Source organism: Canis lupus, chromosome 37 (assembly GCF_003254725.2).
Source record: "Canis lupus dingo isolate Sandy chromosome 37, ASM325472v2, whole genome shotgun sequence".
NCBI classification, from domain to species: domain Eukaryota; kingdom Metazoa; phylum Chordata; class Mammalia; order Carnivora; family Canidae; genus Canis; species Canis lupus.
The window spans coordinates 14,220,338-14,247,181 of NC_064279.1; the positions used below are offsets into that span (position 1 = coordinate 14,220,338).

Genomic DNA, 26,844 nt, shown 5'->3' on the forward strand with positions numbered 1-26,844 from the left:
AAAGGAACCCTCATGCAGTGTTAGTGGGTATGGAAAAAAGTATGGAAATTCAACAAAATTAAAAAGAGATCTAGAGTATGATCCAGTAATTCCACTAATGTGTATTTACCCAAAGCAAATGAAAAATACAAATTTTAAAACATATATATGTACCTTTATATTTATTGCAGCATTATTTACAATAGCCAAGATATGGAAGCACCCTGAGTGCCTGTTGATAGATGAATGGATTAAGAAAGTGTGGTATATGTAGATAGGTGGAGATAGATAGATAGATAGATAGATAGAGAATATTACTCAGCCACAATAAAATTTTTGTAATGAAATCTTGCTTTTTGTGACAACATAGATGGACCTAGAGGGTATTATGCTAAGTGAAGTAAGTCAGACAAATACCATGATTTTACTTATTTGTAGAATGTAAAAAAATAAAGTAAAATAAAACTACCAGACTCATAATACAGAAAATGAACTAGCAGTTGCCAAAGGGAAGAAGGGTGAGAGGATTTGTGAAGTATGTGAAGGGGATTAAGAGATACAAATATCCAGATATTAAAAAAAAGAGAGAGAGACTGGCCAAAGCTATTCAGTATAACAAGCAGAAACTTCTACAAATTGTGGAGAGTGGAAACATGACTAGAAAGGTTAATATTCAATACCCACTTGGTTTCCAGTGTTCATAAGAAAAGGTTACTGGGAATTCTACTCAAAGAAAGTATTAAAATTAGAGTGAAAATTAAAACAGAGATCAAATTGGAAATTGACTAATCAAGAGTGATGGTTCCAGGTGAGCTGGGAATAGCTGATCTACCCTCTGCTGATCCAGAAACTAACTGGCATAATCCCCAAGCACTTAAGGATTGTCTTGAAAGAATCATGAGAGCCTGTAGAGGTTCCAGCCAAAATCCCTTAAAAGTAAAACAAGAGTATACCAATAAGTTGGAAAACATTTAGCCCATTTACAAGGGGCACCTGGGTGGCTCAGTGGCTGAGCATCTGCCTTTGGCTCAGGTCATGATCCCAGGGTCCTGGGATCATCCTATATCAGGCTCCCCACTTCTCCTTCTGCCTCTCTCTGTGTGTCTGTCATGAATAAATAAATAAAGTCTTTGAAAATTAATAATTAATAAATTTGGTGGCAAAATGATTGTAGCATCCAAATTGAGTGCAAACTAAGTTACATCAAAGATTTCCTATCTCTAGACTTAATAAATCAGTAGATGCCAGGTGAATAATCTCTGTACTCAGAAAGGTGAGCCAAAAATCACAAGTGGGCAAGTCCTCTAGCTATAGGCTAGTAATGAAACCTTATCAAAGAATGAAGAATGTGTTCGTTAATATGAAAGTAGACGAGCATGAAATATAATTGAAAATAGATGAGATGTCATAGCAGTGACTTGAATGATATAGTAAAGAATGGTCAAGCAAATCTGGAAGAAGCTGAGTTAAATAGGCTTCTTAAATACAAGATTGCTTACAATCTTTAGCATGTTTTATTGAGAGATTGACAGATTTTAAGAGTCTCCATAGGTCTTCAAGCTATAATATAGGCAGCTTTTCCGAAGCGCATTTGATCACAGAAACCTTGAGTACAGACCATATCTAGAACTCCTGCTCTGGGGAGTGTCCTCGGCAAAGAGAAGTTGTGTCTGTGAGGTTTGAAGGTGATGTGCACCAGCCAGAGTAGGATGAGGGAAGGGTCACCAGCCCGCTGGGACATGTAGAGCAATGCTGGGAAGAGGTAGAGAAGTGTCCACAGCCACTAGATAAGTAGGAATTGACTGCAGAGCAGCATGAAAGAACAGGCTGTACTGTAATAAGGCAGGAATGAACTTCTGATGGCGGAATGTGCCTAACTGCATGCGGTATGCAGGATAGCACTTGCTCATAAAATAACCTCTGCTGCAGTGCTGAGCGGTCAGTACCTAGAAACCACTGACTTCCCTCTACACGTGGTAAAAAGATGAAACACTTCAGCTCCCGAGTTCAAGACAGTGATGATGGCTGTTAATTTAGAATAGGAGGAAGAGGGAAAGCATTAGCAACTGTAATAGTAGTAACCAATATGGTTTGAGCACTTGCGGATACCCAGCATGAGTTTTTGCACTGCCATTCCACTGCCATTTTACAGATGATGTATTGGCTTGTGTGAGGTGTCAGCTATTAAGTGGTGGAGTCAGGATTTGAACTCGGGTACATTTAACTTGGATGCTTCTCTGTTTTCAAGTGAGGCTTTTATTAATATCCCAGTCTTAACTCTACAAATTGAAGACTCATCCTTCTCCTACTTAAATTCTTTCATTCAGTACCTGCTTAAGTCTTTCCTGTTCCAGGGGGCTGTCATTTTTTCAAGCTTTTTCTCTGAATTCCTAAAGCAGTTTTATCACTGGGGTCACTATTTCTAGTACAGAATTGCACACACTTTTGGGGTCCTGCTGGGAGAGAATTTTTTTCCCACTCTAATCAGGATGCAGGCCCCTACAAGGCCTTGCCTTCTACTTCTTTAGCGCCCCACTCACTGCTTAGGACGTGCAGGTGCTGAACAAACCCAGGATGGCTGGTGTGGACGGGTAATGTCAGAGCAATCTGGCTGCAATCTCAGCCACCCGTTGATCTCAGTGATTAATTTGGCTGATCTTACAAAGTAGGCGGGTCCCCTTTTTTCACATCAGAAGTTTGAATAGTTGAATAAAAGTGCAAACAAATAATTAAAGGATAAATGAATGAAAGTGCAAATAAATGGTTTGGACAGCAACATAGGGTAGGGGTAAAGATATTTCAGGAGGGTGCCAAATATAACACTCTACATTCATATCCACTTACCCAGTCTAGTTTTATTCATTTGAAAATGTTTGGAGAAGGTTCATAAAAATGAACAGATATAAGGAAAGAGTCAAACTCCAGAGATGTAGAAGGGCCTTGAATAGAAAAAAGTGAAAGCAGTTGTTTAAAACTTGAAGAAAAAGGGCTATGTGCTTTATTTCCTAATTGGAGGAGTCTATGAATAAATTAGGCAATCACTTGACATAATTGATTTAGATCATGTGAATTCACTTGCACTGCCAGAGAGGGTTAATTAGATCAGATTGTTTGCAGCCCTTTGTAGTTTTCTATACTGGCATTCTTTTCCCTTTTTATTCCTTTTTATCTTCCTTTTCGTTGTTTTTTTTTTTCTCTAAGTTTTATCTCCAGAAGTATATATATTTTATTTATATTTAATTTTAATTTATAAAAACATTTTTCCTTTCATTTATAAAATTTTAAAAAGTTGATATTTTACAACAAATCTGCGTTTTTATCAATTAATCCCATTTTCATTTTCTATAAATCTGTGTGAAGAGCAATAGTGTAGTTTGTGCATAAACCTAGTACTATGGGAATTACATTCAAAACATGCTTGAACTGCTTGCTTTTACCTGCAGCAACATGAAATTGAATTACATTACTATAGAGCAATTGGATTGCATGTGAGTTGTGACAAATATTGTATAAGCTGAATATTCAGAGATTTTGCTCACCTTGGGTCACACAGTATTAGTTGTCATGGCAAATATCCTGAAGTGATGCCAAAAAATCCTAAATTAAAGAACATGACTCAAAATTAATTAAAAAATGTTCTACATAGTTTAAATACTTGGTACAGATTCACCCATTACAGCTTCATAATTTATGCACATTTTTATCCACAAAGCAATTTTTGTATTTAGGTTTAATCAAAGAATTTATTAATACAAGTGCAATCTAGCTTAGTATGCTAAGACAAATGAGGAACGTTAAAAAGCCCTATATTCATGTAACTTGATTTGTATAATGTCCAATGTAGCTCCTTGATATTGATGGATAGTATAAGTTAACTCTTAAATGGGCTAAATTAACTAACCCCTTAAATATATAAATCTGTATTCCTTTATAAAAAGTACTTAAAGTGCTCATCCATGACCAAGCCATATTTTAGAGATGTTGTTATATTGAAAATGAGGTCATAAGGTCATCAAGGGCAAGAATTTCTAAAGATAGCTCAGTCTAATCATCCACCCCCACTGAAAAAACTGATGATATGCTTCATCATTAATGGATTTAGGAATATCAGTAAAAGGTGATAATCTTTTTTTAAAGGTGATAATCTTAAACAGGTGTTCAATATATCATTACCATGTACTTTTCTAAGGATGTTTGAGAAGTTTCATTTTGAAAATAAAATGCTGGTATATAAGAGAAATACTTAAAGAAGCCTATTTGAGTGAAAAGAGAAAATATTTTTTCTTATGTTGGAGAAGACATTAGCTATGGATAATATAGGTAAAATTAAGAGATGATCCTACAAGTTCACTTTGGATTACATTGTTCCTTTTTAAATCCACATCCTGAAATGTTAATTAATTTAGAACCTTCGCGTTCTTAAAATAGGATTAAGAGACACTACTTTAATAATCACTCCCTATTATCCACGTGTTCTTTGTTGTTCACAAGAATAAAGGGAATAATTATAAAATACTTGACAAAGAATATCTTTAATATATGAGGAGCTCTTAGTAGTTATTAGAAAATATTTCAATACAGAATTGAAAAAATATATGCTTGGATCACCAAAAAAGAAATTGAATTGGCTAAGGTATATGAAATATATTCAAGCTCACAAGTTAATAAGACAATTGAGAAACTATATTGGCAAACACTGGCAGATGCTGAAATATACATGTCTCAGTATCACAGTACATGCTTGTCCAATATTTAAATTGATGCTACTTTACTGCAAGGCAATGTAATAATTGCATAAGGCACCAACATAAAGAATCTTAGCATTATTTCTATCTTTTTATCCAGTAATTCCATTTTGAAGAATTATCCTACCAAAAAAATCAGATTCAATCAAGATATAAGTTTAAGGATTTTTCACTATCATGAACTTAATTTCCCAGCAATTAGAGGGTTTGTGAAATTATAGACTATTGATCTAATAGATAAAATAGACTATTATGCAACCAATAAAAATCTTGAGATTATTTAATGACATGAAAAATGTTAATGATAAAGCATCAGTTGAGAACAGTATACAGATATATTAGTGTATAAATGTATGCATGTACATATATAAATGATGTAAAGGAAATATATCCATATATAAACGATGGAAGGAAATGCAGCAAAATGTTAACATCAGTTTTTCTCTTAGCAAGGATAATTTTAATCTTATTTACACCTTCTGCTACTTTTTAAATTTTCTAACACAAGTATGTATTACATTTGAAAATGCAATAAAATCAACTGGCAGCAGTAAAATAATTTTAAAGTAGAATTAAAAATCAGGTAATTCTCTTCATGGTAGAAAGAACTAGGGATATTTGACTCAGAAAAGGAAAAAAAAAAGTGTAGAGTGTATTGACTGATTTCCTATTATTGAGGACTATCACCTAGAAGACAGAATAAGAATATTTATGGGCAAAATGATATGTGTGTTAATGGATTTCAGGTCAATACAGAAAGTTATTCTTTACCAGTTGAAATAATATTAAACAGGAGCACATTCCACTGCAATGCTCCAATGACTATACCAACAGTGGTATAATAAACAGGAGTTTATCATCATGTATAACATGAAATCAGAATAGGGCCAACTCAGTGGCCCAGTGGAGCCATCAAAGACTTAAGCTCCTTTCTTTTTCCTCTCTGCCATTCTTGATTTTCTTTCTCTTGTCCTCATATTTGTTATGTCAGTGTCCAGTGCTGTTACCTTCAACAATCATTTCCGTGTTCCAGGCAAAAAGAAAAAAGTAGTCATAGTGTATGTTAAATTCTTCCCTTTATACCAGGAAACCCAACATTGTATAAGGAGTGCTGACCAGGAAACTTCAATTTTATTTATCTCATTGACGAGGAGAATGAAGTTGTTGGTGACACTAGGTCAGCCAGCCAATAAGGTGATAAGCTTCTCATCTCTCTAGTATACAGAAGTGCAAAGAGGGCCTTGTATGAGTTGAGCAGAATTTCTAGGTTCTTTTAGATCTTCATCTTTAGAGACTATTATTCCAATCCTATATTAATAGAAATGTACAATTCATAGAAAAACGGTAAGAAAGCAATGACCTGATTCCCTATCAGTGGCCAAAGTCAAGCTTGACTAATAATATTTATTTTTTTTAGACTAATAATAATTATGTTGGAGCAGAGGGCAAAGAGTCAGAGTGTTTAGGATAATGATGATGCCATTTCAAACAAGAGAATTAGTGAAGGCACAACATTTAGGAACGATATAATCCAGATGGAACAACAACAAAATATTATTTTCTTTCTTCTTAATGACCTAAAGCAGTAGTTTTAAATTTATAGTTTCACATTCTGAGTTATTGAAAAAATTTCTCTGGTTGAGCAGGCAAGGATTTTTTTTCCCTGTTATTTGCTGTAGGCACAGGGCCTAGAGCCTGTGAGACTTACCAGAATCTACCAAAGTATCCAAGACATGAAAAAAATTATTGACTCTGAAATATGAAAATGAAGCCAGAAATTTGAAATTAATAAATGTTTGAATATCCCTGAAATGTAACCCTATGCTGATTTTACTAATTGTTACATTTAGAAGTCATAAAAAAAATCACTACATTTGAAAACAGTTATTTGGGGATTTTTATTCCAATTCACAGGAATTTCTAGGTATTCACAAAGATTGCTAAAAAGAAATCAGCCAATATCTATTAAATAAGTAATTCATACCCAAGTAATTTTAAACTAATTTTCCAAATCTCTTTTTAATTTTTACAGCAAGAATATTTATTATACGAATCAGGGGGCAAGAGGAGAAGGGAAAGGTGGTAGGGTGGGATGATTCACTTTCCCTTCCTTCGTCAACAGTCTCTGAGGCCTCCAAAGAAATCCCTGGTCTAAGGAAAAGAGATTTAAAAATTGCTGCCTGTGAAGTCACTTTGGACTCTGGGTCTATCAACTTTCCATCCTTTATCCTATTAATGTTTTCTATTAGCTCAACCTTGTTCAAGATTCTTAATATACCTGAACAACTTCCCAAAAGATAGTGGATATTTAATATGTATGTGTAATCATCTATTCTGCAAAAAAAGGAGCCTGATTTAAATGAGCTTATCTAATAGATCAGTATAAAATACCAGATCAGTTCATTAGAGTGTGTATAGACCTCTGTGCATCCCACTTAAGGGAAGTTGTATTCTCGGAGTTGGAGAGGCAGCATATAAACCTCCAAAGTTAATATCCCCTAATAAACAATGAATCTGGATGACAACTTTTCAAAATCTATTACATGCTCGTAGCCCTGGTTTTGCACAGTTTGCATATTAAGCAGATGATAGTCAATTCTGGGCAGAAATATAGACAGTATTATATACTTCAATTCATGCCAGAAGAGAAATCTTTTGATAGCACTTACTGTAGCCAGGAACAGAAGCAGCTATACAATCCCTAGCCAGAAACCAGGTGCCAAAATTAATACATGCAAGAATAAAATGGGTTGCTGTCCTAGTGTAAAGTCCATAAGCTCAAAGAGAAACTCAAATATAAACCCCAAGTAGCTCAGGTTACTAGATCTTGATCTCAGTTCCTGGCTGGCCAGTTAACTTTACAAGAAGAAACAATGTTGAGTGATGGGAGAGTAGGTTTCTGCCCAGCTGGCCCTCTCACAGGCATGTGCAGAAGTGCCAGGAAGAGAGCCGGGATGGTGTTCAATAACGTAAGCCCTGCACATGACTTGGATATAGCAGGCTTACTTGTCAAATGTGTAGGTGACACACAGCTCTGCAGTTTGCTAATGCATTGGATGACAGAATCAGGATTCAGAAAGATCTCAACGGGGAGAACTGATGAGCTGCAATTCAGAAGATTAAATTTAATAGGGATAAATGTAAATTCCTGTACTTGGGTTAAAAAAAAAAAATCACATCTGCCTCCTGCCTTACTCCCATCCGGCTCATTTTCCACACTCCAGTCTGGGTGATCTTTTTAAAACACAAATCCGATCATGCCACTTCCTTGCTAAAAAGCCCTTAACAGGATCCCATTGCCTTGAGGTTAAAGATAAAATTCATTAATGTGCTTTTGGGTTCCTCCACAACTGACCTCTTTCTACTTCTGGTCTCTCACCCACCTCCCTCCCACACTGAGTGCGCCAGCTCTATGGAAGACCTTTGGGTTCTATGTATGGGACCTGTTTGGGAGCTTTCATGTTTCCTCTGTCCAGACATCATCCTCACACTTCCCTATATATCTTCTGGTCTCAACTTCAGGCCCTCAGTTAGACCCAATCTATAAATTAGGGTTAGTCTACTCTTGAGGTTCCCTAATTATCCTTCTTTAATTCAGCAAATATGTACTGAGTACCTACTATGTCTTAGGCACTGTTCTAGACCCTGGGGACAAAATGGTGAACAAAACAAAGCCCATTGTCCACATAGAGCTTAAGTTCTAGTGGAGAAGATGTCAAGGAGTGATGAGCGCTTTGTAGAAAACTGAAGCAGGCTGAGGAGATAGCAATGGAGAGCTAGAGTTGGAAGCCCTACCATGGGTAAGGAGGCCAGGAAGACCTCTCTGAGGAGGTGATGAAGGTGGAGATGTGAATGAAGGAGGACTGTGAGCTGTGTGGCTATCTGGAAGAATGGCACTACAGTCAGGAGGAAGAGCATGTCCCAAAGCTCTGAAGAGGGCTGTGCCCAGCATGTTTGGGGAACTGCAGAGAGGCCAGAATGGGTGAAGTATGCTAAGCAAGGGGAGAGCTGTGCTGAATGAGGTTGGAGGGCCCTCAGGGACAGCTCAGGCAGGGCTTGAAGGCTCTCATGAGATTTTAGGTTTCCTTCTAAATGTAATCGGAAGCTACTGGGAGGCTCTCGGCATGGGACTGTTGTGATAAGATTTTTGTTTTGTTTATTATTTTAAAAGGACTCTCCTAGCTTCTGTGTGGAAAATAGATTATAGGGAGTAAGTGCAGAATCTCAAAGATCAACCAGGGGGTTATTAGATCTGTCAAGGTGAGAGCTGAAGGCAGCTTTGAGCGGGAAGATTTACTAATACCCTTCACTGTATTTGTGATTACTGTGTGATGGAAACCCTGCTGGTTCCAGGCTCAGACTGCCTTGTTCACTTCCATAGTCCCAGTGCCTAGCATGATGCCCAGCACACTATTGCCTCTCCATAGATCTTTGTTGGACAAAGACCTGGCTTAACAGCAGTTAATACAAAAAACACTTCAGGATCTTAGTTGACAGTACCTACTTTGTCTGCCAAAAAAGTTAACTCCTGTCTTAAGTTGTATTAAAAAGCCAGGGGTTGGGGGGAATGGGGTGGAAATGGGAGATATGAGTCCCAGGGCACTCCATGCTGCTTCTACTATTTCAAGACACCATTTTCCCTCCATCTTCTTTCTAGTTATGTCATCCCTCAGTCACAAGACTACACACTGCTTTTTGTGGTTCTCTCTATTACTTCATTTCTATGTTCAAGCAGTAAGTTCTCCATTATGTCACTTGGATTTGTTTCTTTTTTTCCCTTCCCACTGCTCTGACATCATCTGAACAATAGTCTGTACCTCTTCTTGGTAACAATTTCCAGGTATATGAGCCTCGAATCAATTTTGGACAACTGTGTCTTCTGAGAGCATCAGTAACCATTTGTAAGAGACATCATGTACTCTTTCATGTAGTTTGTTATAAAATCTACTTTAGCAGATAGTGGTGACTAGTGAAATATATACTACTTGATGGTAAAGCCATTAGCAAAATATTACCTCTCAGCCTCACATAGTAGAAGGAATTTGTGCTTTGAAATCAGGAAATCATCAGATTCCAACTGCCCTACTTGCTAACTTTGTGACATAATCCTACTGAGCCTCAGTTCCCCCCTCTGTAAAGTGAAGATACTAATGCCCAACTCATAGAGCATTTATAAGGATTAATGAGATAACATGTGTTAAAATGCTTAGCATGATTTCTGACATATGTAAGTTGGTAAGTTTTTGGTTCCTTCTACCTTATCCCCCATTAAGGATAGAATCACTTTGTGGAAATGTACATTCATAAATAGTGAAAATATTGGTGTGTTGTTTTGCTGGTTAGTAGTGTATAATAATTGCTTATTATGTGATTCATTGGATAGCCTGTGCCCCCTTTTTCCCTGTGGTTTAGTCAGTATCAATGTCTTGCTGGTAATAGAAATATTTATCAAGTGTCTAAGAAACATGAGTGTTTTCATAGTGTGAGTAGTAGAAATAATCCATTCCTGATAGATCCCAAAAATTCACAGATAATCTTCCTAAAAGAGAACTCACACATATAGTCTTTTCCCTGCCATAGATTTTAGAAAAGAGAGACTCCCATACAACTAATCTTTGAGGACTTTTGTAATTTGTAATGGTTTATCATGTAAAGATGAATAAAATATTATCTTTCCCTTCTTTGAAGTTGCCAACAAATCAGCATGATACAGAGTAGAAAATGGTATATTTGCTTGGAGGAAAAGCTAAACTATCTTCTGGGGAAGTCAGAAATGGAGAGAATAGGGATCCCTGGGTGGCGCAGCGGTTTAGCGCCTGCCTTTGGCCCAGGGCGCGATCCTGGAGACCTGGGATCGAATCCCACGTCGGGCTCCCGGTGCATGGAGCCTGCTTCTCCCTCTGCCTGTGTCTCTGCCTCTCTCTCTCTCACTGTGTGCCTATCATAAATAAATTAAAAAAAAAAGAAATGGAGAGAATATTCTATAAAGAGTATCCTCTCTTTATAAGAATTATAATGGGGAGTTGGGCCGAGGAGAAGTAAGTGTATTTACACATGTGAGGCATTTCCAACTGCGGTCAAGGCAGATGGGAAGAAACTAGAATAACTCTGTGTGACTTTGATAAAAGGTGAATAGAGGAAAATAGAGTTTAAACCTTGAATACAGGGCTGAGGAGACTAAATTACTTTCTATGCAGTTTGAATTTAGTGAAGGTTTGAGGAAAGGTTAGAAAAATAATGAAAATGATATTCACCACAGGTCAATCTGGTTATGGTAAATAAATAGTGTCAACTTGCGGAGACGAAGTTAGGTTAAGAGGAAACTGAAAGTGGTTGGCAATGTTCAGCCATGGCCTATGTAAAAACCTGGGGTCCAGTTGCAAGGACTCTTGAAAGGAAGATTTGTGACAGTTGCTCATAACGATAGCATGTGTGTGGGACAGGGGAATAGTACTGAGTTTAGACGTGGTTTTCTTTCAATATATAGCTGCATTTTTTTTTTTTGGTTATTTATGCCAACATTTTTTTAAATCCGATTTTCAGCATTGATTATATAATATCCCTTTGTGGGAAAAAGTGAATAATGAGACTTCCAAAGAATATTGCCCTCCATCATGGATCACATTCTCAGCTCAGTGTCTCCTTATTGTATTTTGGATGATAGTTAATGAAGTTGTCTTAGAACTATTGGTTCTGTGATTTAGAAAACTGTGGTTTCAAAAAAAGGACAAAGATGTTTTAATTTTTAAAAAATATTGGAACATTTTACTACTCATTCCAGAGAAATTAAGCAAAACTATACCATGGAGCTGAGAGTCCAGAGAAAAGCAAGATGGTTAGAGTGTGTAGAGTCCCAGAGAAGAGAGATCTGCACAGAGAGTGAACTCCAGATATATTTAGAGTTTCTCTCTTGCATATTACAGAGTACTGATCAGAGCACTTATGTGAGAAAACTACCAAAGCTGGAAAATAAACTCCCCAAAATATCCAGGAAATATTATCCAGTGTTTATACAGAACCAAACATGGTTAACTGTTCTCACCAACAAGATTGGAAAAATCTTAAAATCCATCAGACATTGGATAGGATGTGCATAAGGGCACTGCCTCTGTAGTAGGGCATTATCACTCTGAAGTAAAGGCTATTCTGGTCCTACCTAGAAGATCTTAAAAACAAATCCCAAAAGAATGAACTCATTCCAAGTAATTCAACTATTACCCAAAGATATAAAAATATTTAAAGAAATATAAAAATACCAAAAACCCAACAGGGTAAAATTTATGGTATCTAGTATCCAATAAAAGATTACCATGCATGCAAAGAACTATAGAAATATGACACATAATGAGAAAAATCAATCAGTAAAACCAGAATTGATGCAGATGTCAGAATTTGCAGACAAGCATATTTAAAAATTATTATGACTGCATTTCATGCATTCAGAAGCCTGGAGGAAAAATAAATATGTTATGTAGAGGTATTAAAGATATTAAAAAGTCCTCTGGAAACAAAAAGTTTAATATCTGAGATGAAAAATAAACTGGATGGAACTAACAGCCGATTAGACATTGCAGAAAACAAGATAAGTAAATGTGGAGGCATAGCAATAGAACTATACAAACTAAAATGGAGAAAAGACACAGAAATGAACAGTGAACAGTAAACTCAGGGACAACTTCAAGGTGGCCTGAGGTACATGTGACTGGAGTCCCCAGTGAAAGAAAAGGGAGACCAAAGGAAAATATAGGAAGATTTTTTGAAGAAAAAAAAGAAATATGAAGAAATAATTGCCAAAATTTTCCCAAGGTTAATGAAAACTAGAAACCCAAAAACAAGAATAAGTCTCAAAAATGTTGAAAGGATTCAGGTCATACAACATATATTCTCCCACTATGCTGGAATTAAAATTTCAAAACCAGAAAATCTGGAAAATCTACAAATATTTGGAAAATATAGAATATTTCTCAGTAACACATAGATCAAGAAAAAAACTAATAAAAAAAGAAAGTATTTGAATTGAATGAAAATGAAAACACTGCATATCAAAATTTGTGCAATAACAACAAAATTGTGGGATACCACAAAGAGGATAATCTATAGAACTGAATTATATTAGAAATAGGAAAGAGGTCTCAAATTAATGACCTCAGTTTTCACTTAAAGAAAATAGAAAAAAGTAGAGTAAATTCAACCCACATTAAGCTTAAGAAAAGAAGTCATAAAAAGTAGAAATCAGTGAACTGGGAAAAAATTTTGAGAAAATCAGTGAAACTCAAGTCTAGTATTTAAAGAAGGTCAAGAAAAATGGTGCCTCATAAATAAGAATGATCAGGATAAAATAGGACACATGAACATTATCAGGAATGAGAGAGGGGACATCATTATGGATGCTACAGACAATAAATAATATTAAGGCTCTATTATGAACAACATATTTGACAATTAAGATGAATTGAACAAATTACTTGAGGGAGACAAACTATCAAACTTATGCAAGAAGAAATAGTCTAAATACCCCTACAGCTATTAAAGAAATTGAATTATAGTTAAATACTTTCCTACAAGGAAAACTTTAGGTCCAGATGGCTTTCCTGGTGCATTCTACTAAGCATTACTGGAGGAAATAGCATGAATTCTACAGAAACAGTTCCAGATAAATAAAGAGGAGGGAATACTTCCCAACCTCATTCCATGAAGCTGGCATTACCATAATATGAAAACCAGACAAGGACATTAGAACAAAACTAAAAAACAAAAAGAAAGCAAAACAAAATATCTTTAACTTGATATCCTTCAGGAATTGATAAAAAAAAATATGCTAGAAAATTAAGCAGATTGAACCCAACAATATATAAAAAAGATCATGATCAAGTGGGGTTTATTTCAGAAATAAAAGTTTGCTCTAACATTTGAAATCAATCAATGTAAGTCACTTATTAAAAGACTAAAACATGAATATTCATCGCATCAGTAAATACAGAAAAAGTTATTCTAAAGAATCCCATATCATTTAATGAAAGAAAAACTTTGAGGAATATTATTTGGGAACAAACTTGTGGTAGAATTATGAAGAAAAAGAAGAAAATGATAAAATGCAAAATTCAAAATTATGGTTACCTTTGAATAAGGAAGAAAGGGAATAAGATTTAAATGAAACACCCATGGGTTTCAAAAGTAAAATAATATTCTTACACTTAGTAGCTGAAACACAGTGTTTATCTTATTGTTGTCCTTTATATCTCACACATATGTTGTGGATATTTTAATGCAATATTTAATAAAAACAACTTTTATTTTATTTTATTTTTTTTAAAAGCAAGTTTTGGGTTTTTAGAAATGTGATATTTTCTACAAACAAAATGAACTGCTCTTTCAAGTATCATTACCATGTGAAGAACAGCAGTGAGATTAGTGCCAGCAAACCAAAAACTAAATATAGAAGCACTAAAACCCAGGGGTCAGTTATATATAAGTTATTAGAGAAGGACAATGAGGTATGACTAGTCCATCAATTATATTTTTTCTACAATTTACCACTTAAAATATAAGTGAATGGATATCTGTTCCAAACAATTCTGCCGTGTTTGGGTTTTTATTTAGACTTATCCCAGAATTAGACTCCACCTGGCCGCGAACATGTCTACAAATTATACCACAAGAATTTTACAAGATTTATATACGTGTGTTTCAACATTCATATAGCCATATGCATAGCACAATAAACGTATGCCCCATTCATTACTCTAGAGCCCTGTGATAAAGGGACATATTCAAAATGCTGCCTTCTTTACTTTTGCATATGCTGCATCCATTCACTCAACAAACATTAATGAGTAAGAGGTGTAAAGCATGATTCTAGTCTAACAAGGAAAAATAAGACCTATACCTCCTTAAGGTGTTCATACTTTAATGTACAACAGACCCATACACAAATAATTTAGAGATTTACAAATTTTGGTCCCTAAGCTCAGCCTGGAGGCCTCAGAAGATGACTTGGAGAAGGTGAGATTTAAATGGTTTCTTAAAGTGTGTTTTCAGAGCAGGAGAATAAATGAATTTTCATTATGATTCAGAAGGAATTTTATGTGCTATTTGTATATTGTACAGATGCATGAAGTTGCATAGTCTATTCAGAAATATACTTCTGTGCTGGAGTGCAGGGAACCTAGCAAAGGTGGTTGTGTGTAAAAGACAATCAGAATGTGTTTGTGAGCACCTGTTCCTGCTAGATTCCATGATAAGTTTTTGCCACTGAGTTGCCCCATAATGTAAGTAAGGGATATTATCTGCATTTTACAAATGAGTTCAGTAAGCTTGAAAAAGACTAAGTAATTAGTCCATAGCCATGCATATAATTAGTGTCACAGTCCAGGTCCCTTTTCCTGCTACTCCCTAGCCATAACTAAAAAAGATGCCCCAGGTGCTAAAAGTTGTCAAACAGATTATTTGGTTCAAATATTCAGCTACCTAAAACCTTTATTTACTTTTGTGAATCTTCATGTCTGTCTAATCTTTTACTGTATTCCTAAAGCTTATCCTTCTTCCTTTATTATACTAGTTATTGTATTGTATCAATATATTATTTATTTACATCTCCTCATTAAACCCCAGCATTGAATATCTGACTCTTTTGAGACTTATTTAAATTGCATGAATTCAAAAATTCATTTATTTATAGAAATATTTATTGCATGAATTCCAAAAAATTACTTAATACATTAATGAAGAAATAATTTGTTTTTTCCAATGTTCTTTAATGAGATCAAGACAATAATATAGGAACATATGAAAAGTGTTGGATTTTCCTAACTTTAGATTTATGATCTCCTAAGATTCATGGAGAAAGAGAATTCTGAAAAATTGTGAACATGTGAGTTAATAGATAACTATGAAGGAGTGGATTCCTCATTTTTATTTCATGGCACAGTGGCTGAAGGATACCCTATAATATTGGAAGAAAATTTTAGCTGTTGAGTTCCAATTAGCTTATTGTCAGAGTAGCAACATGCCCAGAGATGAGCATAGTGCTTTAGGGGAAGCTTGCCAAGGAAATGGTGAGATAAACATTTGCATCATCATCTTGTACTAATTACTTAACCCTCTTTTTCAGCAAAAGCCTTGTTTAGTTTGTGTTTGTTTGTTTTTTAAAAGATTTTATTTATTTATTCATGAGAGGCACAGAGAGGGAGAGAGGCAGAGACACAGGTAGAGGGAGAAGCAGGCTCCATACAGGGAGCCTGGGACTTGATCCTGGGTCTCTAGGATCATGCCCTGGGCTGAAGGCTGCACTAAACCACTGAGCCACCTGGGCTGCCTTTGTTTGTTTGTTTGTTTGTTTGTTTGTTTGTTTGTTTCAAGAGATGGAAGAGTTTTTCCATACTTAAGAATTCATAGTGCTGAAAACTCAAAAAGTCTCCCCAAGGAGAATCAGTATGCCAAATAGCCATTGACACAAGAAAACATTATAAATTAATGCAGTAATAGTTCATGGTTACTAAGAAGAGAATGTAATTTACAATTTGAACAACTTGAAATAGGTTTGTATTTCTTAGAAATTCTGGAAATCAATCAGTACAGAAATTGATCTACTAAAAAAAGAAGAAAATTGATTCTTAATATTGGCAACTACATCATTTTTTTTAAGTTCTGAAGGAACAGCTCTTGGAAACAAGTTTATTAACCATCAAGGAATTACTTGATATTTAGTTTCCTAGCAAACTATCCAAAAAGAAGTATTTATGGCCTCATTAGAAGATAGATTTTTATTGCACCAAACATCAGTTTCAAAACTGCAGTTCTACTAAGTCAAAGATATGGAAGTAAAAATTAAATGAAACAGAGCTCTGTATGCAAAAGACAAGCATTGCATCATATTTTAGAGTGCTGCTTTGCACCAAAGTATCTCAATATGAAGTAGTGGGAATCTGAACACATTTGCATATTCCCATTCATGACATAGTGTTGGCATTCTCAAAAAGAGTAACTGTAGCTGATGGCAATTTTTATCTGAAGAGATTTGTGCATGTTAGCAATATACTGTCTTCTGTCAGCTTAAGTAGAGCATATGGGGCCCATTAACTCACCAAATCTGCTACTGTTCTGCAAATTTTTATTAAGCAAGTGCAGTCCCTAATAGTCACTTATGTTATAGAATGCGTATCAAATGCTATCAATAAGCAAGAGAATTGTTTTCCCCCAGTGAGAATGCATTTGAAGTGTATGAGAAGGCTTGACAAAAGAATAAAATATTTTAAGTGATCACTGTACTAGTATAAATGTATCCTACTGGGAATCCAATGTATGTATTATAAGCACTTTAATGTTTGCCGCTAATAAGCTCTTACAATGCCATCTTTTTCAGAGATTTTTCTCCCCATATTTTCTTGGTTTATGGCTTCTTTCAATTCTAACAATGATCCTGGTAGAGATTAAGTAAAAAACACCACTGTGTGTTTATCCACAGTTTTAAAAGTTGCCATAAGTGTTGAGCAATTCTAATTAGCTTCAAAGGGCTACAACAAAAATAGCTAGAAATATAAGCATAGCTAGAAAATAGCATCCTGATGCTATTTTCCGAAGCAAGTCTTCCTGAACCAGAGGATGCACCAGGGAATTAACAAACATCCAAGCCAAAGAACATCCTCCTTATGAAGCACTTTACAAGAATTAAATCAGTGTCCATCAATCTTGAGTTAAAGGCCAAGAAGTATGAGCTTAGTATAGAAATTGCATTATCTAAATAAATTTCAGAGATAAGAAGAGCAAGCCCACAGTGTTCTCTAAGTATTTAATAACAGCTACAATAAAAATGTCCATAAATTTCATTTTCAGAAGGTTTCAACATTTCACTGATATTGCTTCAATTACTGTAATACCCCTTTAAGTAATCAAGAGCAAGTAGTACCTGTCCTTGGGTAAAACTGAAGGATGAGAAAGGGAATATAATAGACTCTGGAAACTTAAAAAAAAGAAAGAAAAGAAAGTGCAAAAAAAGAACAAATGAACAAAAGAAAGAAAAGAATCCATCATCAGAACCAGAACAAAAAACTTTGACTCTTCATCAGTACTCTCATTAGATGCTTTTGGTGCCTCACAATTTTGGAATAGAAGACCTTCACAACACCCAGCCCACTCATTTTTCAATCTCTTATAAATAGGGTTTTAGTTCAAAATGACGCACCTGTCATATCCCTACTGCTACTATTCCAATCACTGTGCTATCCAAATATTATGCAGTGAAATGAGTAGACTTAAGCTCCATCCCCATGAGATAACCCTATAGTAGATCTAAAGTAATGTTAGTTATAAAGGAAGTTGAGTATTAATTATAACACTTGTCATTTTTTTAAAAAGTAGTGGTAGTGTGTGTAATTTTACCTCATTTTCTCATTTGCTACTCTTATTTAAATCACTTCCCAGCACTAAGCGTGTGCATAAAAGATGATTGTTCCCAATTTAACCTTTTAAATAAAGTGTATTCTATTAAGTCATTACAGTCCCCTCTCTTTTCCATTATGTTTATTCATATATCTTCTGTCCTAAAGATAGACATCTGTGTTGCTGCATATTTTGGAGAAAGACCCCTAATTTTTATGCCTATCACCCATTTGGCTTTTCTGTACTGTTTTTTGAAATAGTGCTCTAAAGAATTTCAAATTGTCAATTAAAATAATAAGTATTCCCACTAAGAATAATAGTGTGCACTCAGAAGTTAAGCAAGTACCATGTTTAACCTAATATGGTTGAGGAATTTGCAATACTTAAATTGGCTTAAATTTAATGGGATAACTTATGTCTGTCAAAAAAAAAGACAAATGCAAAGAAACAAAATCTTACCTTTGTATGAATCCCTTTTTCAGAGGATTTCCCCATTTCAGTAATGCTGAAATAAATACTTATTGCATGTAATAAGACCATATCATCTGAATACTGCATTTCCTTTTTCTTTCTTCCACTACAGATGAACTAGGAGACAGGTAAACTGAGTGGTAACCTACTGTGGATGTTGGATTATCCATGAGATAACAATTTAAAGTATACTTGTCTGAAGGCATTATATTCTCTCAAGTGTTTTCTCCTCTGTTCCTTTATAATCCCAGGCAAGTGAAATTATAAATACTTCCACCATCATCAAGTGCACAACCTTGACCACTCACACAGTTTTCATTTATCAGAAGTTTTCATTTTTTGAGAAATATGCACCTGGCACAGTGCTCTGTGCTTTTGTACATTGTTTTCATTTAGTCCCACAATTCCTTGTGCAGTGTTTTTATCTAAATTTTTCACACAAGGAAACTGGTTGAAAACAACTTACTAACTTGCGTGGTAAAGCTGAGATTCAACCCATATCTATCTTATTAGTAGCTATCATGTTATTTTGCCTTTCTATCTGGGTTCCTGTTAATAAGATGATAGTAGTCCATATTTATTAAGCCTTACTATATGATCTTCTAAGTATTTTGCACAAATTTGCACATGTAATCTTCACTACAAGCCTATGGAGAAAGCTATTATCCTCTTTATGTATATGATGAGATTTAGGATCAGGGAGTCAAAATAAATTGCATATGACCAGTAAGTTTCCAAGTCAGGATTTTAATTCAGGTGATTTCTCACTTGTGAAACGGGGGTGAATATTTTGCTTAAACCAATGAGAATGCTAAATTTCCAAACATGTTAAACAAAATTATAGCTAACACTTGTTGACATTTATCACCACAGAAACTTCTATTAATAATATATATTCAAGCATAAAGGATAATAGTTTTCTAACATATTAAGTGTTTGTCAAGTGTTTTCTTATATTCATTCAACTCATAATTCAAAGAATATAACAAATTTTTCCATGACTTATCACAAGTATAGTAGAGTGGTTAAGAGTACAGTGTTTAAGTTCTGGGTCCTCCATGTAGGAGGTATGCTTCAGTTCCTTTATTTGTAAAGTAAAAAGAAGAAGAAGACCTATCTTTATAGGTCATTTTGAGGATTATTTGAATTATTAGCTATAAACTGCGGAGGATAGAACCTACATATTACAAGCGCTCAATAAGTATTACCCACTAGTGTTAATTTTTTTAATCGTCATAATTTATTTTCTAGTATTTTCTACGTGTACTGTAGATTCCACTGTAAATTTCTTTTAGACCTGAAAAGGCCTGAATTTAACCCACAGTTGAAGCCTGATGAGAATGGACTGACATTTCCAACAAGAAATATGAAGAGAAGTCTGATAAGATTTTTAAGAAGCTAATAAAATACTGGGAAAGTCACCAAAAAAAGTAGTGTTGTCTAGAAAATAAAGAAATAGCTAGAAAAAGAGGGCTAGGTGGGATTGAGAAGATCTATGTGTAATAACTGGGTTGGAAAATATGGCTGAGTGGTATAGGCAAAGGAAGGAAGCGCTTACCTCTCTGAGACAGCTAGTGTTAGGGAAAAGGGAGGAGGACTTTTTTATCAGCAAAGTTCACTTCACCTTGCTCAATCCTTGAGCACCAGATTTTTATAGACTAGCATAGCCAATGGCACATAGCAAATAATGAAAAACTGTTGGGATCCCTGGGTGGCTCAGTGGTTTAGGTTGGGCCTGCCTTTGGCCCAGGGTGCAATCCTGGAGTCCCGGGATCAAGTCCCACGTCAGGCTCCCGGCATGGAGCCTACTTCTCCCTCCTCCTGTGTCTCTGCCTCTCTCTCTCTCTCTATCATAAATAAATTAATTAATTTTAAAAAAACTGTTGTTGAATATTGAAGTGATAATCCATGCAGAGATGCTTAAGGATTAATTAAGAACTTTGTTTTTGAGAGATACTGGGTAATAACTTTGGTACAATGTCACTGATATTGGTTATCAGCGTCAATACCAGCCTCACAGAATGAGTCAAGAAATATTCCCTCCTCTGAATTTACTGAATTCACCAGTGAAGCCTTCTGGGTCTAGAATTTTTTGTGTGGGAAAGTTTTAACTACAAATTCATTAGGGACGCCTGGGTGGTACAGTGGTTAAATGTCTGCCTTTGGCTCAGGTGGTAATCCTGGGGTCCTGGGATCGAGTCCTGCATCAGGCTCCCCACAGGAGCCTGCTTCTCCCTCTGCCTCTGTCTCTCCCTCTCTCTGTGCACTCATGAATAAATAAATTCATTAAAAACAAAACAACAACAAAACTATAGGGTCATTCACATTATCTATTTCTTCCTACATAAGCTTTGGTAACTTGTGTCTTTCAAAAATTTATGTATTTCATCAGGAGCCATGTTAATCTGGGGTTATTTTTTTTTTCCACTACTGAAGCAAGGTTCTTCATCTTCTTCAAGGCCCTGAATTATGAATCTTTTCTCTGGCAATTGGGACTAGGCACTGTTCCCAGCCATATGTGAACTTCTTACACTCTGCCCATTAAACTTTTGGGTGATTCTTTCCCAGGTCTTGGGTAGTTTCCTCACATGTTTGTGATCATCAGTATATTCATCTAAATACATGAGAAGATCCTCAGCAGATCTCAGCAAGAGTTCTGGATAAGTCTTTCCTCTCTGGTTCTCTGCCTTCAAATGTCATCTGCCTTGGCTTCCCTGGACATCAACATTATGTGCTCAGGCTGGGATGTCACTAAGTTCTGCTCTGTTTCCCTCCCTCTACCACAATCTGGAAAATTTCTCCAGACAGTAAGCTAGTGCAGTTATAGGAGTCACCTCACTTGTTTTCCGTCTCTGCTGCCTAACGTCTAATTCCTGGATTGCCATTGTTTCATGTTTATGTGTTTAATTCTTTTTTCAAGAGGGATTGTAAATTTCTTCCCTTTTACTCCAGATACAGAAGTCCAGTCCTTGAGTATTGAATATATATATTCCACACAAAGAATTTTATTATGTATTATGCATCCCTAGACCCATGAGTTTAATTCCTCCTTTTGCAGGCATGAAAACAATTGCCCAAGTAACAGAGCTGAAAGTCTTGAAAATTAGAAGAAAATAAAATTATATTCATAGATGATCTAATATAAATATATTTCTTCATAGCTGCCTTTAAAATATCTACCAATAGAAATGAGGTACACCAGGTAGGCCAGGGAACATTTTTTTCTCACTTTTTTTTCCAGTAAAAGATTTAACTTCTTATGACTCTATTTCAATTTATTGTTCAAAAAATGCCTGATTTACAAGCAGGCCTGATCCTTGTCTCTTTTATTTCTTCTCAGTGCCAGATGAAAGCAAAGTCCACTCATTGGCTGGTCACAAATCGGGTAAGAAACTCCTCGTAACTGACTTTATATTCTCCTTCCTGGAAATTGCTGGCTGTATTTGAGTAGCAGTTGGAACCTATTTCCATCCACTAGTCACTGAAAGGCTTGCTAATTAATACATGAGATGTCTCTGACTTCCACAAAGATGAATTATTGCTTGGCTGTGTGAGTAGTGGCATAATGTATGCTGACTCAAGATGTTTGAGAGGAAAGGATAAGGGTTTCCAAAAACTAATAATTATAAAACCAAAAATTTTAAACCTGTTAGCCAGCTGAACACTTAAAACAACAAAAAAATTATAAGGAGAATCCAAGAAAGTTTGAAACTCTTTCCCATGATGACTTTCACATTACAGTGGCAGAACAAAGAGCTCCAGAACAAGAAAAATGTAGTCATTTCCCCCTCAAAAAAGAATAGCCTTTTTGCTTGTCATCAAAGAGCATCACACCCAAGATGGCTATATTCTCTTTAATTTAGACTGAGGATTATCTTTCTTTAGACTGAGGAATGAACTCCCTCATTCCCAGAGGTTCTCCAGGAAGTCCACAAGGATCTCTGAGGGTTTCCTGGGTCTTTCTCTGTTTTGTGGAAGATACTTTCAGCTCGAAAATCCAAGTTTTCCGTTCAGTGCCACGTGGTCTGCTTCTCCCTTTGCTCTTCATAATTGCCTTCTCACATTAGTTGAAAACACTTAAAGCTTACCAAGCTTGCAAATACTACAGTGATCCCTTTCATCTATGGATGTGTTATTTGGGGAAGAATATCCATTTTACTCTTAGGCTTGCCACTCCAAATAACAGAAAAATTACAGTTTGTTGACATCTCCCTGTTTCTGAAACAAAGAAAGTCTTTCCCGTCACCAAGTGTCTCCTGTGTTTATGTGCTAATTATGTTTCCAGCAGTAAGTGGCCTTGATGCCTCATTACTTCCATCATGTTCCAGGGCAAGATTATGATTTTTTTTTCTTTTTTTCTTTCTCCATATTCTTTTGTGATAACAGCAGGGAAGGGCTGGTTCACAACTTTTAGATTTTTTTTTTTCTTTTCTGCTGCTCCCAATAAAGAGCCTAAGAGGTTAGATCACCGTGAAAGAAAAGATTTCTCTGAGAGTGATAAACTGCTGCGTGCTGCTTTTCCCCATCATCCTTTTCCATTAAATTCTCTACTACTGGAAATATTTTTCGGAGCCTGCAAAGGAAGTTCTCATGACCAAGGAACCCCAAGGATAGCTTATATTATTTTCATCTTCAATGCATCTTAAATGGTACTTCTTATCATCAGTTCTATTACACAGATTAATGCTTGAAGATTGAAGACATTTTATGTACTGGGATAGGCTTCAAAGTAAAAAAAAAAAAATGAAAGCAGTTTTTAAGACATATAAATTTGGTGTTTAAAAATGAGCAAATGAACTTTCTGATTTTTCTCTCAGAAAATCAAATCTTATTCTGATTGCAATTTCCAAACAAATTTCTGACTAATATTTTTGCCACTCTTTTTGCATGAGAACATTGTTACCTTTGTATAGCACTACAGTATTTTACTAAATTGCATGATATGTTTTTAGATAGTATGATATAAAACATGTTAATAAAGAATTATCCTAGGTATGAAATTTGAAATAATTTCTAAATTTTTAAAAAAATGACAAAAATGGCATAATTTTAAACCTGTCAGGTTCATTGTAAGCTCCACATGGCAGTCTTACTCTAGCTGGTTGATAAAAATAGTACCAATAGTCTTTATGTCATATGAACCATGCTGTTTAAATATATCAGGTGTTTTAAAGATTTCTGGTTATAGTGAGCTGCTAGTACAGTACTACCATTTTATATTTTGGAGTACTCATATACCCTATCACAGTGTCACTGAGCTTTTCGCTGACCATCTGTGGAATCAGTGCAAATGCTAAGAACAACCAGAAAATTGCTAACTCTGGAGCAAAAGTGGTATATGAGAAAACACAATAAAGAGGGTTAACCAATCACCTAAGATTATACATTCTAGAGTTACATTAAGCGAGAGCACTTTAAAACATTAGAGACCGTTCTGAGAAAATACAAAGCAGCATTAAAGAAAAATCTAAACTAAGGTTATAAATTTATATACTCCAAGGATATATCCTTCCCCCATTTTTTATATTTATTTCTTTTGGAAAATTTTTCTTGAATATAACAATTCTCAAAAAACTCCTTCACATAATATTCAACTCCCCTAAGCATGCCCCATTTATGCAGAGCAATTTCTGAGGAGGTGGCCATGATGGTAAAAGAGGATTAAGCGTCCTTTTGATTCTGGTAATGCCTTTCATTTACACAAATCATCTTAAAAATTCACCTAATATGTAGTCTCAATCTGGTACAGTCTGTGACCACTAACAAAGTTATAGTATAATGGAGTATAATGTCTAATGTTCCATGATCATACTTGTCTTGCCAGTGTTAAAAGAGATCATTCAGTGTCTTTTTGTTTCACCTTTCCCTTCCCAAATCTTTCCTCCAGCATGTTTAAGTAAAAAGGTGACATCTCTTTTGCTAAAAAGGAAGAGTACCTTCCTCTGTCTCTTTTTAATTATAGAAATGTGGGCAGCCTTCATAATATCCAAGGCCATCAGGAAGTTAAATTAAATTGTATATACTGACCTAAATCTATCACCCATCTTCGTATTTGGGATGATATTCAACATTTTAATAAATTCATCTGAGTTAAAGTTTCTTCTGAGTCAGCTACTTAGTGTGTAGAGAGCCATTTCATGCCAAGTTCCATCTGTTGGTCTGGCTTGGGGACCTCCCAAATTTGTGACAATATTTCTGGCACCCTTTCCTTGGCTTAATCTTTAAATGGTTGATTCTTCAAAGCTCAGATCAAATCAAAGGCTCAGGCAAGATCAATCTTTCTAATACTTTTGGCCTAAAATGTAGTGTCCCCCTTACCCCTTCTGAAATCAATTCAGTATTCTTGAGATTTTTCTAATGGCCTACCTCAGGGGTTCCCCTGGGAGTGCTGCATCTCATACCTTAGCTGGGAAGCAAGCGGGATATTCTCCTCTTGTCAATCTTGTGAGGTCCTTCTCCATGTAAGAGAAGTATCAGTACCTATGGAATGGTGAGACCTACCCAGAGAGGTTAAGAACAAAATCCCTTGAATTGGTTCCTTTAGGAAAAATCAGAAGTTTCAGAGAGGCTGAAAAATTAAAAATGCATCTTTCACCTCTTTCCTTATTAACTGAATTCTGACGAAATCCAAATCTTAGTAAATGCAGAGGGTTAAAAACACCTTTCAGCCCAATGTATATTTTAAGCAATGAAACCATTTTTTAATGATTTCAGTATTCTGAGGGAAAACTAGAATCCAGAGAAAATTACATCAAATTTGAAATAGCTTTTTAAAAAATTATGCTTAAATTTTGATTCTACAGATTCTTAAACCATACCTGAGAAGGAATCATTTCTTCCCCGCCCCCACCTACATACTGAGCTGACACCTAAACTAATAGTTTAAGGCTCTTCAACATCTAGTCAGAAAGGACTTATAAATTTTACTTTTTTACTATGTCTTAATTTTTTTTGTTTTGATTTACTGCTTGGAACTGTTTTAATATGTATTGACTGTCTGCAGAGATCTTTGCTGACCCAGCTCTTTAAGATGATGCAGTACTGAAGAAAGCCGATGAGTTCTTCTTTATGAGCTCTGACATATTAATTAGCAAAATGGACTAAAAAGCTTTCCTATTTCTATTTTAATTTCTTACATTCTCAAACACCTGTCTATATAGCTGTAAAACAGGCAAGTCTGTAAAAGTAATGGTTGGCAGTAAGTCCAGACCTTTTCTGAGATAAGTTTATCAATTAATGAGCAAATATTCATTAACAGTCTAGGGCATATCTCTGTATAGGTGCCTTGCAGCCATTAAGTGTGTGGGATATCTTAACACATTTTACTGGTAAGGAAGCTGAAGTTCAGGGCATTTAAATACTTGTTCTCGCAGCTAGCTAGTATGGGTGAGGTTATCAACCCAGATACTGTGTGGTAAAGCCTATGTTTTGGCCAGTTCATTTTCAGCAGCATGTGCCTAACACTTCAATCCCAGAGACTGAGAAGAACACAGTTCTAGTGAGAAGACATGACACACACTCTGGAATATCCCATAAATTCTTACCTTTTGTAACCTCCAACTGAACAAGAGACACCATAAATATAATTTCTCTAGCAAACAATTGTAACTCAATGAACATGAGAGGGACAATCTAATCTGGTCATTCTTGACATTGTTTCTCTGTATATATATATACACACACACACACACACGCACAAAAGTATGGGCCAAGTTAAGAGATGTATAAGAGAGAAAACAGGCATGTGATGTGCATGTATTATGTATGAATTACAGCAAATGTGCATGTGATTGGGTGTATCCTTATGGCAGAGGCTGAAAGTTTAATATGCAAGTTGCTAACTTGGCAGACCTTACATTCTGTTCTGAATGCATTGTGTGTAAACTTTATATTTAGAATTTTCAAGTGTGGCCAAAGAAATCTCTAGATCTTTCCAAAGAAATAGAGCTCTTAAAAACATAAGGTGATCAAATAGTCACTTTAATACAAGAGCAATGTGCTATTAAATTACATTTCATAAATTTTGTTGAGTATGCATTTTAAATTTGGAGCACCAACTATGATCATTTTTCATGAGTCTGAATTGGATTACTGCCTTTCTTTTTATTGATATTTTGGATGAGGAACTAAATCTTAGCATTAGTGGGCAGTGGACTTAACCTCTTTCTTTCCTTGTCAGTTGGTTAAGGTAACACTATACAGTTATATTTGGACAAAGATCTTTATTAGGTACTTTCTAAACTTTTGTTATTTGTTATGTTGGAAAACATAT

General features: G+C 35.4%; 1 protein-coding gene across 7 annotated transcripts in view; it reads left to right on the forward strand.

The window, feature by feature from the left end:
- Positions 1-26,844, forward strand: part of PARD3B (par-3 family cell polarity regulator beta) — a 981,548-nt gene that overhangs the window by 615,156 nt on the left and 339,548 nt on the right. For 6 of the 7 annotated variants that reach the window (XM_049106749.1, XM_049106755.1, XM_049106754.1 and 3 more), the window contains one exon: positions 21,913-21,957. The exons of the other annotated variant lie outside the window; for it this stretch is intronic. In XM_049106749.1, coding sequence (XP_048962706.1) covers positions 21,913-21,957 — 45 coding nt within the window. The remainder of the gene's footprint in view (positions 1-21,912; positions 21,958-26,844) is intronic. 7 annotated transcript variants of the gene reach the window in all.